Source organism: Anoplolepis gracilipes, chromosome 8 (assembly GCF_047496725.1).
Source record: "Anoplolepis gracilipes chromosome 8, ASM4749672v1, whole genome shotgun sequence".
NCBI lineage: Eukaryota > Metazoa > Arthropoda > Insecta > Hymenoptera > Formicidae > Anoplolepis > Anoplolepis gracilipes.
The window spans coordinates 11,390,541-11,409,426 of NC_132977.1; the positions used below are offsets into that span (position 1 = coordinate 11,390,541).

At 36.3% G+C, this 18,886-nt stretch overlaps 1 protein-coding gene across 1 annotated transcript; it reads left to right on the plus strand.

Annotated features, from left to right (window-relative positions):
* The first annotated feature begins 1,718 nt into the window (after positions 1-1,718).
* Fasn1 (Fatty acid synthase 1) lies at positions 1,719-18,654 on the plus strand. Its single transcript, XM_072898182.1, has 10 exons — positions 1,719-1,985; positions 9,204-9,357; positions 9,422-9,775; positions 9,929-13,098; positions 13,630-14,092; positions 14,185-14,548; positions 14,629-16,115; positions 16,359-17,296; positions 17,722-17,958; positions 18,376-18,654. The coding sequence occupies exons 2-10, from the start codon at positions 9,249-9,251 to the stop codon at positions 18,475-18,477; spliced, it is 7,224 nt and encodes a 2,407-aa protein (XP_072754283.1). The 5' UTR covers positions 1,719-1,985; positions 9,204-9,248; the 3' UTR covers positions 18,478-18,654.
* The last annotated feature ends 232 nt before the right edge of the window (positions 18,655-18,886 follow it).

Genomic DNA, 18,886 nt, shown 5'->3' on the forward strand with positions numbered 1-18,886 from the left:
AATGATTTTATAGCACAGATTTGCTTTTTTATGTTTTTCAAAAAATTATTACATAAATCATAGATTTGCATCTTATATCTTTATGCCTACATACTTGTCTAATTCTCGATGCAAAGTGTTGCAATCTCAATTTTAATTACAAATTCTTTTGCTATAAACTTTTTAGTCTCTAATCGAGAAATCCCTTCAAAATTTTTCTCAACTGAGATTTCGAGATAATAATTTTCAATTTTGTAATATTTATAAAGGAATTGTAGCAAAGAAATTTTGGTTGAACGCTAATTATCAAAAATTATTTATATATTTTAAATACTTTTACAGTCACTATTCCAAAGAAATACTTACTAATTCGATGTATCTAATTTCCTTCAAAATGTTCTTTAAAGACCGATATGTTAATTCGTAAACAAACAAGACTGCAAGACTGTGAAACAAAAGTTTGATAACTTGAAATCGTATGGCGATAATGTTATTTAAATTTAAAATTTATCGAGTAGGTATTACTTATTCTCAAATATATCTGCTGTTCGTCCACGCAAATATACTATTCTATCAATGCGATATAATAGAATATCATTATCATATCACACTAGCCAGTAGAATTTAGTTATTTAGCTAGCTAATTAAAATAATAATGACTTTTCGCTGTATACATTAATTTGACATCTCTACGTCTGTGAAATTTTTCGCAGTGATTGATTTGTTGGGTTGTTATTTGTGGCGAGCAATTTAAAGAGGATAATGTCCATCAGCTGTTAGGTTGACTAGTTACGAGAAACGATGAATTTAAAAACAGTTGTCGAGAATTGAAAAGATCTCTTTTCAATTCTCGACAACTGAAAAAGATACTATTTTTTACGTTTATTTTTTACTACTTTTGACTATTACAAAATGACTATTTTTATGCTTTGAAAATCAATCTTTAAGAAAACCTATTTTTTACAAGTATTGAAACGGATAAACTTGTACTTAGGTAACATTTATGAATAAAATAAAACCATCTAGTATCTATATCAACATCGCAAATATGAATCATTCTTTCGAACTAAGCTTGTCAAGTTCTGCACATTTGTCTCGATGAATATGACATTTATATAAAAATCTAATCTAATCTAATCTCTTTGTACAATCGATTCTATTACCTTAGCATTACGTTATTTTATGACATTAAAGGGGTTATTACCATATCGGAATATTCCGTACAACGTATATGTAAAATCGTGCGTTGTGACGCATCAAAGGCGAAAGGCGAAATGCGTCGCGGTATCGATTTCCTTCGCTTCGTGTGTGCTTCGAATCATAGATGCTAAAGAGCGGTCGGTCGTCGGCCGTCATGTCAAACAGCCACGCCACGCCACGCCACGCCACACTACACCACGCCACGCCACGCCGGTAAAGTGTGTTATCATCCCCTTGATAACGCCGCTGCGATCTTATGTAAAATAAAAATCAAAGATGCAACATGTGACATATGCATGCCCGTGAAATTCTCCGTCGCGATATCGCGAGATGTCGCGGGTCAGCCCGGATTACGATCCTGCCCGGAGGTTCTCGACGGCAAGGATATCGTCGGATCACACGGAACACGGACGTCGCACGCGCCGACTCGTGGTCGCGCATGCGCCCGCGCACTCGGCGCTCCCATTGGCCGTCACCACATGGTCTGATGTCAGACCACGGGGACGGTCCAATTCAATAATAAGATGCTGGTGGGCCTAGATGCGCGCCAGTCCTGTGTTTGATCGCACGGCGGTTTGGTTGCATCATACCAGGGAGCGAGTCGCTCGAAAGTCACTCGCGCCCGTCTATGAGACGAGCGAGTGCGAGAAACACGCGAGGAAACGAGACCCGCGGTGATTCAAAGACCCGGACGGACGACGCGACACGAGTATATACAGCTAAGTAAGGTGTTCCAGTTCCTCCTCGGACTCTACGTTTCTTCAGGATTATACGCGTATATACCGGGAAGAGCGCGAGTATCTCAGGTGAGTCGGCAAATCGATATCGCAGTGGCTTTAATCGCTTTCCGACCAAGGAACATACCCTCCTTGGAGTAGTTTTATGAAAAACCTCTCGTCTAATTCTAAAAACGTCCGATTACATTGACGGAAAAACGGAGCAATATTACTCGTGTATTTTATGCTTATTTATTCTAATTTATAATTGGTTGTTTTTCGAGTGAAAAATTAATATTCTATGAAATACATTTCAGATATCAATCACGAATGAATAAGTACATTAAGCGCGATTTATGAATAAAATCGCCTTATTTCTTAAGGAATGTGTCTAAGTGATTTTAATAATTTTTTTTTTATAAAGTACTAGTTTTTTTTTAATTTACAAGATGAAACGCGAATACGCAGTTTTATATTAGAGGAAAAATATCTCTGTTTCTGAAAAAAAATATTGAAAAGTAAAAATTTTATATAGTTTATAAATATTTCTATAACGTATATTTGTACATATAAACTGCTTCATTAGAAATTTCAGTTTTATCGACTTAAAAAATAAAACATTACGAAAAAAAAGTAGATTTCGCGATGTAGATTATACAATTAGATTTAAATAGATTGTACGAATTAAATTACGTACATAAATCCATCATTCTAAAAGTGATATATATATATATATGTATATCGGAATATACAAAATGTTCTGGAAATAAATAATTGTCGAGTTTTATGTAATATTTCAATATTATGACGGGTGTTAATTCTTATAATTAGTATAAGATTTTATATAATCAAGACATATACTTGAAACGCAAAAAGAGAAACGAGAATAATTGCAATTATGTGCACTGTTGTATGCAGCACAGTTGTAACAGCTAACGGAATTCATGGCTCTGTGATTTTAAGAGCGAAATGTTCAACATTTGCAAATGTTGCATTCATAGAGTTTTCAAGATTTACGAAGTATAACTTACACAAATAGAGTAAATAGTAACAAAAAAATATACATAAATTAGCCAAAGGTCACCGTTTTTATTTGTGTCGCTTTATCTACTTCAAGACTACATATTGTCGAAATTGACGATATTTTTTCCGTGTTTATATTATTACATCATGTATACAGTTTTTAGATGTATGATGTTAAATTGATTCTAAAATATTTCACTTGTGACTGATTTATACATATTTATTCGTAGTTATATAAGAAGTAGCAAAATATTGATATAATATGCAGAGAGTATCCTACCAAATTTTATTCTTAAAGACAGCAACATATTAATATTTTAATTGAATTTTGCTATGAAAATTATAAATTAAATTTTATATTGCATTATTAATAATTTGTACATACATATATGTATATATAATATAATACATATATGTATATACGGAGACGTTACGATAGTCTTAGGCGCCCCTAAACTGGAATTCGTTTTCGCGCCCTAAAGTAAAGCTGCAAAGATTAATTTAAAAAATTGATTATTGTACAGACCTAGAGGTCAACTTTCACATTTTTGGAAATTTAAACATTATTGACGCTTGATACCTATCAAAATTTTACATCCTACGCTGAAGCGTAACTGTGTACTCTATTGCAACACCTCCGTGTATATATATATATAAAAATAATGAGAAATTACGTTATCTATGTTGCAATATTCTATAAAGGACATATATATATATATGTATAAGTATTTCATATGTCCTTTATAGAATATTGCAACATAGATAACGTAATTTCTCATCATTTTTTTGACCTTGTTACACAAAAAGATAACGAAAAACCAATTTAGAAATATAAACATAAATATATGTATATACATACATTTCTTCAGAGAACAGTTTCCTGATACTTGCTATTCTTTTCTGCTCAATATTTAAAAATTTGTAACAATTTGAAATGCAGATTAATTTTCTATTATCTTTCCTTATTAGCAAACTAAGGTCAGATTAATTACGAGTTATCTATGTTTCAGTATAATATTCTTAGAAGGAAAACTTAAAATGTTCATTTATTATTTATTTTAACTGCATACTTTAAAAATAAGTATTTCATATGTTCTTCTTGTTGATCTACATATTTTTTATCTAATCTGTAGATGTTCGCTTAACAGAATCTTAATTAGAATTATTTCTTTCAAGTTTTTAATATAGTCAGTTTAGAAAAACAAAACGCGTTTGTAATAAATCCTTGAATTAAAAAATAGTCTTTGTTTAGAGAAGCGTTAAATAAATGATTATATATCTTTTTATTTATTCGCAACTTGGAAGCATAAATAGAACGAAATACAAAATTATATTTTTAACACAAAAGTAATTTGTTATATAATAACAATTGAGAATAATTCCATAAAAATAATTAAAAAATTACAAAGTTAAAAAATTATCAAAATTATTAAATGCATTAAAAAATTCGTATGCGGAAGAATAAGCACGCGTGCGCGCGTTAACCTTGTAACACCACCATATTTTTTGCAAGCAATTTAACCTTATTTAATGTATGAAATTGTATGATTCTTTTTTAAATATTGTACTTGTCAAATTTCAAAACTATAATTATTGGTACATCTCAATTATTGCAATCGCGCAAGTGCGTGTTCGCGTACGTGGGCGTGCGAGTAACACCTATTCTGAAACTATGATATTTCGTTCGCCTATTTCTAATGATACCTTTTAACAAGGTTTAATTTGTTAATTAATCAATTAGTCAAGCGATAGACAATGGACAGGAGTCGTGATAATTAACCTTTTCAATGCATTGCTTACGTGATCAATTTTCGATCTTTGCCGTACTTATATGATTTGTATCCGTTATCGTTTGCAATTCTAATGTATATTTATAGAAAAGCTTATTTGGTTATATTAATATTTCAGCTGATATAATTATATTTAGCTTTAGGGTAAAGATCAATCTCTCTAATAAACATATAAACTGTTACTCAATCAATTCTAAAAATTAGATTCAAATGACGGCAGTACGATAAGCAAATCGAACCGTCAACACTATTGCTAGAAAATAGATATATTTACATTATATTCTCTTCAGTATTCTTCTGCCTCTTTTTAACTAACTGTGTATGTAGTATATATGCGCGGTGCGTGCATATTCTATGTTCTAAGTATAATTTAATTTTTCTTTTTTCTTGTTTTATGTAAAGCGTTTTCAAGCTAACATGTTCGTCAATTTATGGTAAAAAATTCTTATATTTTACTAATCAAAATCGTTTGATTTGTAAGATTCATAATACGTGAATATTTGCTTTCGGCAAATACATCTTCTGTATGTGTTTGGTTATTCTAAGATTCGTTTTATCATTGTTTTTCTTTCTCTTTTTATTAAATGATGCAATAAAAATTTGAATATTTATTAAGAAGCAATATTTTTAAATGCGTTCAAAATTTTTGTAACAATTTTTTAAGATTTGGAAATAATTAATAATTTAGTCACACTTTTCTGGTAGTTTACATCTCTAAAATAATGTTGTTTTATATTGAAAAATGCTTTATTCTTGTTTCAAGTCTGCACATAATATTGGAAGTGGAACATTTATGAAGTAGACATGCGCGAGAGAAACCCGTGCGGCGATTAACGCATTGTCAAGTGCAAGGCAAGAAGTGCGACAAGGATTCGACCTTGCTTATGTATTGCCCTGTCATAACGTCTAACGTTCTTGAGATTACACGCAAATGCAAATACACCTTCTCAGATAGTCCAATACATGTCTACCTGACCTGACATGACTTCGATTTGAGCTGCGCTCGAGCGGATCTGTCAAAGATTTAAGAATGTTTTCTACGTACAATAGTAACAAAAGGATAGCTAAAATTCAATTTTGACAAATATATCCTCTTTTTATATAATTATGTATTACATAGTTTGAGTAATAAAAATTACAACCTTATCATTTTTTTATAGCGATGCGGCAGAAATATATTTTGAATTTCTTGCTATTTTATATTAAATAATTATCTTTGTTTGATATCTATTTTTACAACATTGAGAATTTAACGAAAATTTTAGATCGTCACATATGTTCGGATATTTATAAAGAAATCTGAAGTCAATTCATTGAAGTATCCAAAAGTTATAAAGATTTGCCACAAATTTCTCGTGGAAAACTTGTAACCGCGTTAATTCAAGTAGCTTAAATAAAGAATAGAAAGAATTATGACAATTTAAAATTAAGAAAGTATAGTTTAGATAGAAGAAATATTTGATTTAATAATTTTGACCACGTACTGAATGGTTCAAAAGGTATATAATTCAATAAATTATAACGACAAATTATTAATTTCAATATCAATAAAATAGTTGAAAGTCTTCTATATTTTGTGATTATTTATTATTTTATTTTATTAAGTTATTTTAGCATATATTCATGAAAATCGAATTTCAGCTATATTTTTTGCGGCGATTGTATAATACAAAACATTTTAAGCAATATTGCACAAGTATAAAAAAATATTAAAAATGAATGAGAGAAGTCACGATATACTATTGTCGGTTTAACAGAGGATTTATAATTCATTTTTTACGAGTTTAAGCATTCTATAAAGATATAGACTTTATATTAATATAGAAAGATGATAATAAATTACTGGCGTCTCTTGATTTATCGTTGTTGAATTAATCGTATATAACATTAATTTATATGATATGCTTGTGATAATGATTGAAATAATTTTTTGTTAGCTTATAATTTATAGAGTTCTTCTTTTCCATTTGGGATAACGAAGAAAAAAATGAAAAAAAAAAAAGAAAAATAAAAAATGTTGCTGAAAGAAATCCGGAGAAGGCAGAGATTGCAGCGTACAATACGACAGATTTATTTTGTGGCGATTTCATGAGACCAGCTCGTGAGCACGAGCCGTGCACATGTGGCAAACGTTATGTCATCTCATACATTTTATATTTTCAAGATCGACGCATTATTCACCTACGTATACACACTGAAGCCATGGTCGGAATACCGTTTCGGAATGCGGGAAAAATGACCTCTCTTAACAAAAAATTATATAAATCGCATGACAAAAATCAATTCGTGATACAATACAACTTGGTGATAACCTTTCGACTTTCGTGATGTAACATGATTGGCTATAAATTTTTTTCTCTTACGAAGGGGATAAAAAATTTAGCATAAATTTGTCTCTTTTTACTATCACAATTTCGTAATCGAATAAAACCATCGTCATCGATAAATCGCACTATGTTTGACATACATCAACCGGCACGATATGATAAGTTTTGCCAAAAAATATTTCACTTTTGTGATAACGCACAAACTTTCTTATCGATGTAATATCGCGCGTTGTACGAGCTGAACTCGGTTTTACGTGCAATTTTTTTAACAATAGCATGTGTCAAAAACAAGAATGAAATTAAATGCTAAATACGAAGTAAGAAGAGTAGCTGTAAAATTGTAACAAATTATCAAGCGATTGAATATCGAGGAATTTTTACTAATTACACGTGACATTTTTCTGGCTGCTGAAACTGTACCGTGCCGATAATAAAATATTCTCTCGATCATGTGACTAATCTGACGAATTTCGTGATTAACATTCGTTATTAACATTTTATCGCGTTTCATGGTATCACAATTTTTCGAAATAGCACGTTTGAGATGAACGTATGACTGAATATATCTCAGTATTTGCCATTTTCAATATTCGCAATACAAAAAAGTATTGAGATAAGATTAGTGAATATACCTATCTATGAGATATTTTATATCTTATTTAGAATATATTACAAAATATAAAATATCTTATAAAATATATTCTTAATCTATTCGATAATTTTTAATTCTTTATATCTTTTATATACATATATGTATATACATACATACAGGAAATATGTGCATAAAGGAAATATTCGATAAAGTTAACATTAATTTATAAATTATTTTTTCATTGTTTTTTAAAAAATTACTGGCGACTATTAATATTTCTATTCTTTTTTTATAAATTATGTTTTCTGAAAAATAGTTGCATATAAAAGCTGTATAATTTCAAGGAAGTCATTACCTAATGCATCTACTTGTTTTATAAATAGAATTGTTAAAAAATTTGATTAACCTAGTTTTAGTTAAATGAAATTATTCTAATTTGTTTATAAATCGATTTCTCACAATATTTATAAAAATGTTGTAAGGTAGGATGATAAAAAATTTAATACTTATGAGATATTTTATACTTTAATTTGACATAATTTTACATAAATTATGAATAATATAAATAAATTATAATATTTATTTTTCAATTATCTTTTACTTCAATGTTTTTGCGTACAAAATAATAACAGAATTTAATTTGTGTAAAAGAAACCTATAGTTTTTAAGAAATAACAATTTTTTATCAAAATACGTAATGTATAAATTATTTATAATGTGTAACAATTTTTCTAACGTTAAAACATATAATTTATTTCTAAAAATTGTTATAATATTATTATTTACAGTTGTTCAAAGTTGCAAGTCAAGTGCTTTATCCACATATGTATATTTGAAAGTAAAATAGCAATTTGCATTATCACAAAAACATCTTGTGTTAATTAACATAAGATGTTAATTTGTTTTTTCTTGGTAGCGACCGAAATGCTTTAGGATTGAAATTGCACTCGAGACTTAAGTGGAATATAAAACATTTTTTAAAAATGTAAATTAGAAAATTTTTAAATAAAGATAAAGAAAATTAGTAATTTTAGAATACGAGTTAATATTACATATTTATCGAGAAAAAGAGAGAAAAAGGAAAAACGAAACTTATCCGCGCGCGTGAACAATCATTGCAAAATTGGTTTATTTAAGTGAAACTGCTCAATTGAGATTACTCAATTAACTATGTTATATGTCAATTGAAGGTAATTGCTCACGGACTGAACGTATACAAAGAGACCGCTGAACGAAGAATCAGTGTGAGTCCAGATTTCGATGTGCTATAAATGCGTAAATAATTCTCTTTATTCGTGAGAATGGGATTTCGACGATTGGCGTGATATAAAATTCCTTAAAATCATCAAGATCGTTTCAGTCTCTTTTTTTTTTACTTCCGATATAATCATCGGAATTATCAGAAATTATCCGTTTATTTTCTAAGATCTATTGTTATTATTTATATTGTTAAGATCTATAAGTTTCTATTGTTTAAATAATATTATGTACGCTTGTTCTCTTCGTACTTCACGCAACTGTCGAAGAGACAAAAAGCGAAGAGACTTTGATTTTATCGGTTTTATTCTATTTGCAGATAGCGAGAGTTTAATTCCACGTAAAGGACGAGTCCTTGGGCAAGATGCCTGCACAGTTTGAAAGTATCAACAGCCCGATGATGCGGGAGCCTGTGGTTACAAATGGAGTGCCATATTCCATCGACAGTGATATTGTCATTTCGGGCATTTCAGGTAATTGTCGATACGACTGATCAGATTGTTATCGGAACGTAACGCGTCGATGGCATTATTCTAGGTCGTTTACCTGAATCGTCAAACATCGAGGAGTTTAAGGAGAATCTCTTGAAGGAGATGGATATGGTTACCGATGACGAACGCCGTTGGTCGTCGGGCATCTACGGTTTACCGCGAAGATCTGCCAAGATCAAGGATCTCGCTTCGTTCGATGCCTCCTTCTTCGGGGTACATCCTAAACAGGCACACGTAATGGATCCGCAACTTCGCATGCTGTTAGAAATCACGTACGAGGCGATAGTTGATGCTGGCGTCAACCCCTCGACCGTGAGAGGATCCCGTACCGGTGTATTTATTGGTGTCTCTTCCTCTGAATCGGACGACTTTTGGACGAAAGATCCGGATATCGTTAATGGTTTGTACATTTCGAAAGTTGGCTTCGAATCTTCTAAAACTGAATAAAATAAAAAATGTCATTAAAATTCGCAAAACAAACGTTTATAAAATAATAGTATAGGCATAATGTATTTATTAAAGGTAAACCGAGAAATTTGCATTTTGTTTGTAGGATACGGATTGATCGGATGTTGCAGAGCGATGTTTGCCAACAGAATCTCCTTCGCGTTTGATTTCACTGGCCCTAGTTATGCGTTGGATACGGCTTGTTCCTCAGCTATGTTTGCCATGCATCAAGCAGTCGCCGCGATGCGTGCCGGCGAGTGCGACGCAGCGATCGTCGGTGGAATGAATCTGTTGCTGAAGCCAGCGAACGCGCTTCAGTTTCATAGACTAAGTATGTTGTCGCAGGACGGCAAGTGTAAAGCATTCGACGTCACAGGCAACGGGTACGTGAGGGCCGAAGCAGTGGCAGCGATATACTTACAGAAGGCGAAGGATGCGCGCAGAGTATACGCCACAGTGATTCATACGAAAACTAATACCGACGGCCATAAATCCCAGGGTATCACATATCCGAATGGTGAAAGGCAGAATCAATTGATGCGCGAGTTGTACAGTGAGGCAGGTATTAATCCTGCGGATGTGGTTTACGTAGAAGCTCACGGTACCGGTACTAAAGTGGGCGATCCAGAAGAGATCAACTCCGTCGATAGGTTATTCTGCAAAGATAGGAAAACTCCACTACTACTTGGCTCAGTTAAGAGTAACATGGGACACGCGGAACCCACCAGCGGACTCTGTTCAATCGCCAAGGTGCTGATCGCGATGGAAGCGGGCGTGATTCCCGCTAACTTACATTTTAACACACCGAATCCGAATATTCCTGCCTTAAACGAGGGACGCATTCGAATAGTTGACAAGGCCATGCCGTGGAACGGCGGTCTCGTAGGCATCAATTCGTTTGGCTTTGGTGGTGCAAACGCGCACATCGTTCTCCGTAGTAATCCAAAGCCGAAATTACCCCCAGTACCGGACACTACCGAACAACTGCCCAAGCTGGTCACCGTATCGGGTCGTACGCAGGAGGCCGTGCATACGTTATTAGAAAAAGCGAAAGAACATCGAAAAGACGACGAGTTTCTTTCGTTGTTACACGTTTTGCACAACAACGATATACCGGGTCACAATATTCGCGGCTACGAAATCCTAGGTGCCGATGATACTCGCGAAGTAACTGAAGTAACGAGCAACGACGAGAAACGTCCCATCTGGTTTGTATTTTCCGGTATGGGTGCGCAATGGGTAGGCATGGGTCGCGACTTGCTCGGCATCGAAGTTTTTCAACGTAGTTTACGACGATGCGCGGACGCGTTGAAACCTCACGGTATCGATCTCATGAATATTATTATGAACGCTACAGAGGAGACGTACGAGAACGTGATAGAGTCCTTTGTGTCGCTCGCGGCCATGCAGGTCGCTCTCGTCGACGTACTTGCATCAATAGGCATACATCCCGATGGTATAGTCGGACACTCCGTCGGAGAGCTGGGTTGCGCCTATGCCGATGGTGCGTTTACACCGGAGCAGACTGTTTTAGCAGCTTATTGTAGAGGCAAGTCGATTATGGACTCCAAGCTGGATCCAGGTGCCATGGCAGCGATTGGTTTGAGCTGGGAGGAGGCTAAGAAAATGTGCCCGCCTGATATCACTCCGGCTTGTCACAATTCCGCGGATTCGGTCACAGTTTCTGGTCCGCCCCCGTCTCTTAAAAAGTTTGTAGAGGAGTTGAAGAGCAAGGAAATCTTTGCCAAGGTGGTCAATAGCTCTGGTGTCGCATTCCACAGCAAATACATCGCTCCGGTTGGGATTAAATTGCGCCCTGCTCTCGATAAGATCATACCGAACGCGAAGCAGAGGTCGGCCAAATGGATTTCGAGTTCTATACCTGAAGCTGCGTGGGGCAGCCCGCTTGCACAGCTCAGCTCGTCTGCATATCACGTCAACAATTTGCTATCGCCCGTCCTCTTCCAGGAAGCGATTGCGCACATTCCAGAGAATGCGATAACGCTCGAGATCGCGTCACACTGTTTGCTGCAAGCGATTCTACGCAGATCGTTGTCACCGACAGTAACCAATATTGGTCTTCAGAAGCGAGGCCATTCGAATAACCTGGTTTTCTTGCTGTCTAGCATAGGCAAATTATACACAGCCGGTGCACAACCTTGCATCTCCAAGCTATATCCGCCAGTGAGCTTTCCCGTTGGTCGCGGGACACCTATGATCGGGCCTCTGGTTAAGTGGGATCACTCTGCTACATGGGAAGTGGCCTCCTATAAAAAGACATCGGCCCAATCGGGCGAGTGCGTTGTACAAGTGGATCTATCCAAAGAATTAGATGCTTATCTAGCGGGACATCAAATAGACGGGCGAGTTCTTTTCCCAGCCACCGGCTATCTCTTACTTGTGTGGAAGACTTTAGCGAAACTGCGCGGCACCGACTTTGAATTATTGCCAGTCGTATTCGAGAACGTGCGCTTCCAGCGCGCCACCATTATGCCGAAAGAGGGAACGGTGAAATTCTCGATAAACATCTTCGAGGGAACGAGCGACTTTGAGATCTGCGAAGCCGGTACGGTCGCCGTCAGCGGAAAGATCCGCGCATCCGAAACTATAAAACGAGATCAGCTGACGTTACCGCCACCATCAGTTCCACCTGCTGACAAGGAGATTTTACCGTTGAACACAAAGGATATTTACAAGGAACTAAGGCTGCGTGGATATGAATATAGCGGTATCTTCCAGGGGATCAAGACCTGCGACAACTACGCTAGTACTGGCGAACTTCGTTGGAATGAATGGGTCTCATATTTAGATACTATGCTACAGTTCAGCATATTGTCCAGTAGCCACAAACTGCTATATTTACCATCGCGTCTCCAATACGCTGCGATCGACCCGGTTCTTCACAAACGTTTGACAGACAAGCTATCGGAAGACAGCGGATTGCCAGTATATCACTACAGGAATGTCAATATCGTCAAATCGGGCGGAGTCGAGTTAAGAGGATTAAAATCATCCCTGGCTCCTCGACGACAGCAAACTCAAGCTCCTCCTAAACACGAACGATATACTTTCATACCCTATGAAAATTCGCATAGTCTGGTGGAGGATCCAGCGAGGGGTAAAATGCATGCGCTGGCTGTGCTGTTGCAAATCATGTGCCAGAACGCTGAAGCGTTGAGACTCAAGGTCGTAGAGATCACGGGTGAACGAGCCGCGGAAGCTCTCTTGATACCGTTTGTGATCGATTTTTTCAATGGTGAACCGAACCACCCCACTGTAAGTATATCGCAGGACGTTAATACGAATCATACTATTATAATTTTTCAGAAAATTTCAAAAAATAGATACTTCAATAGAGCTTTAGATGAAACAATTTGAAAGTTAAAAACTTATTGTTGATTGCTATATTTTCTTTAAGAAGATAGACATTATTAGCCCTCAATATGTTCTTAGATCTTAGAGTATGAATTTCCAATATATGAAAATTCACGAGCAAATTTTATAATGTAATTTTAAACTGCTTGTTTATGTGCGATTTTGAATGCGTGTGTGAAATACAGCATATTACGGACGATATTGATAATCACATTTTTATATATATATTTGCCTAAGACACGCCAGACAAGCATGTGTCCCTGAAAGATAACTTAAAGACGTCTCATTATCTTTTAGATATCTTTAAGATGTCTTGGCCTTTCTATCTTTATTTTTTAAAATTATCGTGACTATTTTATACATCGTGCAGAATATTGAATCATCGTAATCATTATATTTGTTTCTTAAAAAATTGTACTTTTATCGTTTCAGCTCGATTTACAAATGGCTACTCTTTCTCCCGGCAATTATGCAACAGTTTGCAGCCAACTGAATATTAACGTCTTGGCGCGAGATGTGAATGATGCACCTCCCGCTGAGGACATGAATCTCGTAATAGCGGCGGATGTTATATCAAACAAGTCTTATGGTGTTCTTAAAAATCTGGCGGCTGCTTTGAAACTCAACGGTTTCGTGCTTTTGGAGGAGACTGCAGCACAACTAAACTTTAAAACCGCGCTGAAGCAAATGGATTTGATATTGATCGCGAAACAGACCGATCCTATAGGAAAGACGTATTTATTATTGAAAAAGCGTGAGAAGAAGGAAGAACCGACTGTAATACAGATCACGGAGAAGACTTTCTCGTGGTTAGAGGGTGTGAAAGCGGCCCTGCAGAAATCTAGCAGCGAGGGTCAACAAGTGCTCCTTGTATCTCAGGGCGAACCGTTACTCGGTAAGATATTTTTAGGAGAAAAACAATTTGTAAACAATTTTTTTAATTGCATTGTACAACGAAAACGTTAACGATCACTTCTTTGTTCGCAGGCCTAATCGGATTAATGACTTGTATACGAAAGGAGGCGGGCGGTACAAATGTACGTTACGTCTTCATCCAGGACAAGAACACTCCCAAGTTCGGTTTATCCACACAATTTTACGCGGAACAGTTGGATAAAGGATTGGTGGCCAACGTGCTGAAGGGAGGCCAGTGGGGCAGTTATGTGCACCTGCAATTGGATCAACAGAGCAACTTGTCCTCTCTGCAGGTGGAGCATGCTTACGTGAACTCGCTGGTACGAGGAGATTTGAGCAGTTTGAGATGGATCGAAGGTCCGTTAAGTTATTACCGGCCTGATAACTCTTCGAATACGACGCTCTGTAGCGTGTACTACGCTCCATTGAATTTCAGGTAAGTTTCGATAGATTGTCTTTAATTACATTTAGATATGAGGATGACAGACAGACTAAAAAAAATATCTTATACGATAGGGATATCATGCTCGCGAGCGGAAAATTACCACCAGACGCCTTGCCAGGAAAAATGGCTACAGAGGATTGTATATTAGGATTGGAGTTTTCTGGAAGAGATGACAGCGGACGTCGCGTAATGGGTATGGTCGAAGCTAGGGGATTGGCGACTACCGTAGTGGCGGATCTGGGTTTCCTCTGGGAGGTACCCGACAAGTGGACGTTGGAACAGGCGGCGACGATACCTGTCGCTTATGCAACCAGTTATTATGCTCTGTTCGTACGAGGTCAACTAAAAGCGGGCGAAAGTGTATTGATTCACGCCGGTACAGGTGGCGTCGGCCAAGCTGCAATTGCCATCTCTCTGCACGCTGGTTGCACAGTCTTTACGACTGTTGGTACACCAGAGAAAAGAGAATATCTCAAGAAGACCTTCCCTCAATTGACCAATAGACACATCGGCAATTCTAGAGATACGAGCTTTGAACAACTAATACTCACCGAAACACAGGGACGTGGAGTTGACGTGGTATTGAACTCGCTGGCGGAAGAGAAATTGCAAGCCGGCATACGATGCCTCGCGTTGAACGGCCGTTTCCTCGAGATCGGCAAGTACGATCTGTCGAATGATAGCCGTGTAGGAATGTCAATGTTCTTGAAGAATACAGCTTTCCATGGTATACTGTTGGATGCGTTGTTTGGAGATGATTGTGCAGAGAAAAAAGAAGTGGTTAGACTCGTTTCTGAAGGTATCAAAAACGGCGCAGTACGTCCGCTACCCTCGACCGTGTTCTCGGAGCAGCAGCTCGAGCAGGGATTCAGGTTCATGGCAACTGGCAAACATATCGGCAAGGTATTATTAAAGATTCGGGATGAAGAACCGAAGAAATGCGTTTTCCCGACGCCGAAGATAGTGGCTGCCATACCGCGTACTTATATGAATCCGGAAAAATCGTACGTATTAGTCGGTGGTCTCGGTGGCTTCGGTCTGGAACTGGCCAACTGGATGATCGCACGTGGCGCCAAATTCATCGTTCTTGTGTCACGTTCGGGAATACGTACTGGTTACCAGGCATTGTGCGTGCGACGCTGGCGCGAAAATGGCGTGAAAATCCTCATCTCCACGGCGGACGTTACGACCTTATCAGGTGCTGAACGCTTGATCCAAGAGAGCAGTCGACTGGCTCCGGTGGGTGGCATATTCAATCTCGCAGCTGTACTGCGCGACGCGCTGATCGAAAATTTGACGGAGGCCGATTTCAAAACGGCGATCCTGCCAAAAGTTGACGGTACAAGGAATTTGGACGCAGTGTCGAGGAAGTCTTGTCCCTCGCTGGATTACTTCGTCGTGTTCTCATCCATATCATGCGGGCGCGGCAATATGGGCCAAACTAATTACGGTTTTGCGAATTCGGCTATGGAAAGAATGATGGAACAAAGGCAGGCAAATGGTTTACCTGGTCTCGCTATTCAATGGGGTGCCATTGGAGACGTTGGCTTAGTCATGGGTAATATATGTGAAAGAAATTTTCTTAAAAAGATCCGAGTTTATCTTAATCATATCATTTTTTGTTCTTGGATCCGTGATTTTATAACTTTTTCGAATCCTTATTTCTGTATATATATATATATATATATATATATATATATATATAAATCCATTTTATTGTATCTTAAAGCATTTACATTAATCTAGAGTTATTGTACGTTACATTTTATGATCTGTTAGTTAGACAATATTATTCTTCTAGATATGGGAGGTAACGACATCGAGATTGGCGGTACCGTACCACAACACATGGTGAGCTGCCTAGCAACTATGGATGTATTCCTACAACAACCACATCCGGTGCTATCTTCCGCAGTATTGGCCGAGAAACACAAATCTACGAATAGCGATAACAAAACCGGTCTCGTCGAAGCTGTCGCCAATATCTTAGGCGTTAAAGATGTTAATTCAGTGAATGGTAACAATAGTTTGGCCGACTTGGGTATGGATTCGCTGATGGGCACGGAGATAAAGCAGACCCTCGAGAGAAATTACGATATCGTGTTGTCACCTCAAGATATCCGCTCTTTGACATTTGCTAAACTTCAAGAATTAGCTTCGTCGAGTTCTTCCGAGATTAAGCAGTTTATGACCATAAAAGAGACTGCTGCCGAGAATTTGGACGAAAATGCCACCAGCGATATGCTAATAATGCATTGGCCGGGCAATGAAGTGCTGCCTAAGGAAGCTCTCATTCGATTGAAGACAAAGAGCGCGAAAGGATCGCCATTATTTATCGTTCATTCAATCGAAGGTTTGATAAAACCGTTAGAGTACATGGCCAGCGAACTCGAGAGACCACTTTTGGGTCTGCAAAGCGTTGTATCTGCGCCCCACGATACAATATCGGACTTGGCCGAGTTCTACATAAAGAACATTAGGAAAGTTCAAGAGAAGGGACCGTACCATCTGGCGGGATATTCATTCGGAGCTTGCATCGCTATCGAGATGACTATGCAATTGGAAGCCGCTGGAGAGAAAGTCATCCTGACTCTAATAGATGGTTCGTTGGAATTTGTGCGACAACAATGTGAAATAATCGGCAAAATAGATACGACGAATTACATTATCTCCGACGGCTGTATGAAAGCGCTGGCGTATTTCAGCATTCAGTTTAATCAGAATATCACTTATTCTGAAGTAAGTACTAGCATTCTTACTATTTTTTTTTTTTTTTTTTTTTTTGTAAATAAAGTATATCCTTGTTTTTTTTTGAGGATTAATGGGATAAGAAGAAACTTGCACTCGAATAATCAAGAAACATTTAAAAGCAGATATACTGCATCTCATTAAACCATATAAAAGTGATTATAATGCAATTCATCCATGATATGCATAATATATGCAATGAATGAATATTTATTGTTTATAAATAATTCATGATCTTTGAAGAATTCAGTAATAAATCATTTTATAATAACTATTAAACGATCAATATGCTCTTTTCTCATTTTTATTAATTATTAGCAACTTACGTTTTAATAAATGATCTATAAATCCAAGCACAGATAGTCCAAGATATATAATTGAGATATTTATTTTATAAATTACATATTTCATTGCAGGCATACAAAATTCTGAGGCAGAGCAAATCCGACAACGAGATGTTTGAGAAAATGTTAGAAGTAATAGGCAACACCTCGTTTGCACCAGAAGATTTAAAGATTGCTGGATATCTTCTGTTCAAAAAACTGATGGCTGCTGCAAGCTATTTCCCAGATAGAAAAATCAAAGGACCAGTAACACTGATTAAGGCTACAGAGAACTTTGTACCTATAGAAAAGGATCACAGTTTGTCAAAGGTAAGAGATCTATTTCTGTCCTCCCATCTCTCGCGTTAAATTCATACATAATATTATTTTATTTTATTTTTTTTTAAATTGTGAATTTATTATACGAATTTAAATGTACAAAGAATTTTATTTCAATATAGATTTTAAAACGAATATATTTCTTTTTTTTTTTGTATTTATTGTATAGTTCTCGAAAAATAGAAAATTCATCATATATATGTTATCGCAAATAGAATTGTCACATTTAATAAAAAATTGAAATAAAAAATCAATCGAATAGGTAGATAAAACGAAGTTAATTTTGTACACTTTAATAGACAGTTTTATTAAAGCTAAATAATTATATTTTCTCAATCTTCTTATACGCGAAAAGAACAATTTGCAAATTATGTACACAAAGATTTATACATACTTGCTCACTTTCAGCTCTGTGTGCAGCCTGTGAGAATAGAAGAGGTGAATGGTAATCACAGAACAATACTGTTGGGAAAAAGTGCAAAGAGGATCGCAAGTCTCTTGCAAGCGTAGTCTACAAAACACGAGAGATTTGTTAAGAAGATGAAGCATTTAACGTAACTAGAATCCGTGTAAAAATTTTACAAGACAATGATTTCACAGCATAACGCGGTGTCGGTAGAACTTAAATTTTCACAAGATTTGCAGAGAAAACATTGACGATATATATTTTATCACATAATTACTAACACATAAATACGTAATCACAAATTCTTTGCACCATGTTGCTGCAATGTAACTGAAAGATTTCGCGCTGTATAAAGTGACATATCTTTACATAGGCATCTTTTTGCGTACATATTTTTTATCATTTGTTCTCCAATTACAAGGAAATTTTTGTCTTCGCAAGAAAGTAAACCGTACAAAATGAAAAATGCACGAGATAAGACGATACAGCTTTTTAAAATGGTATACCAGTACT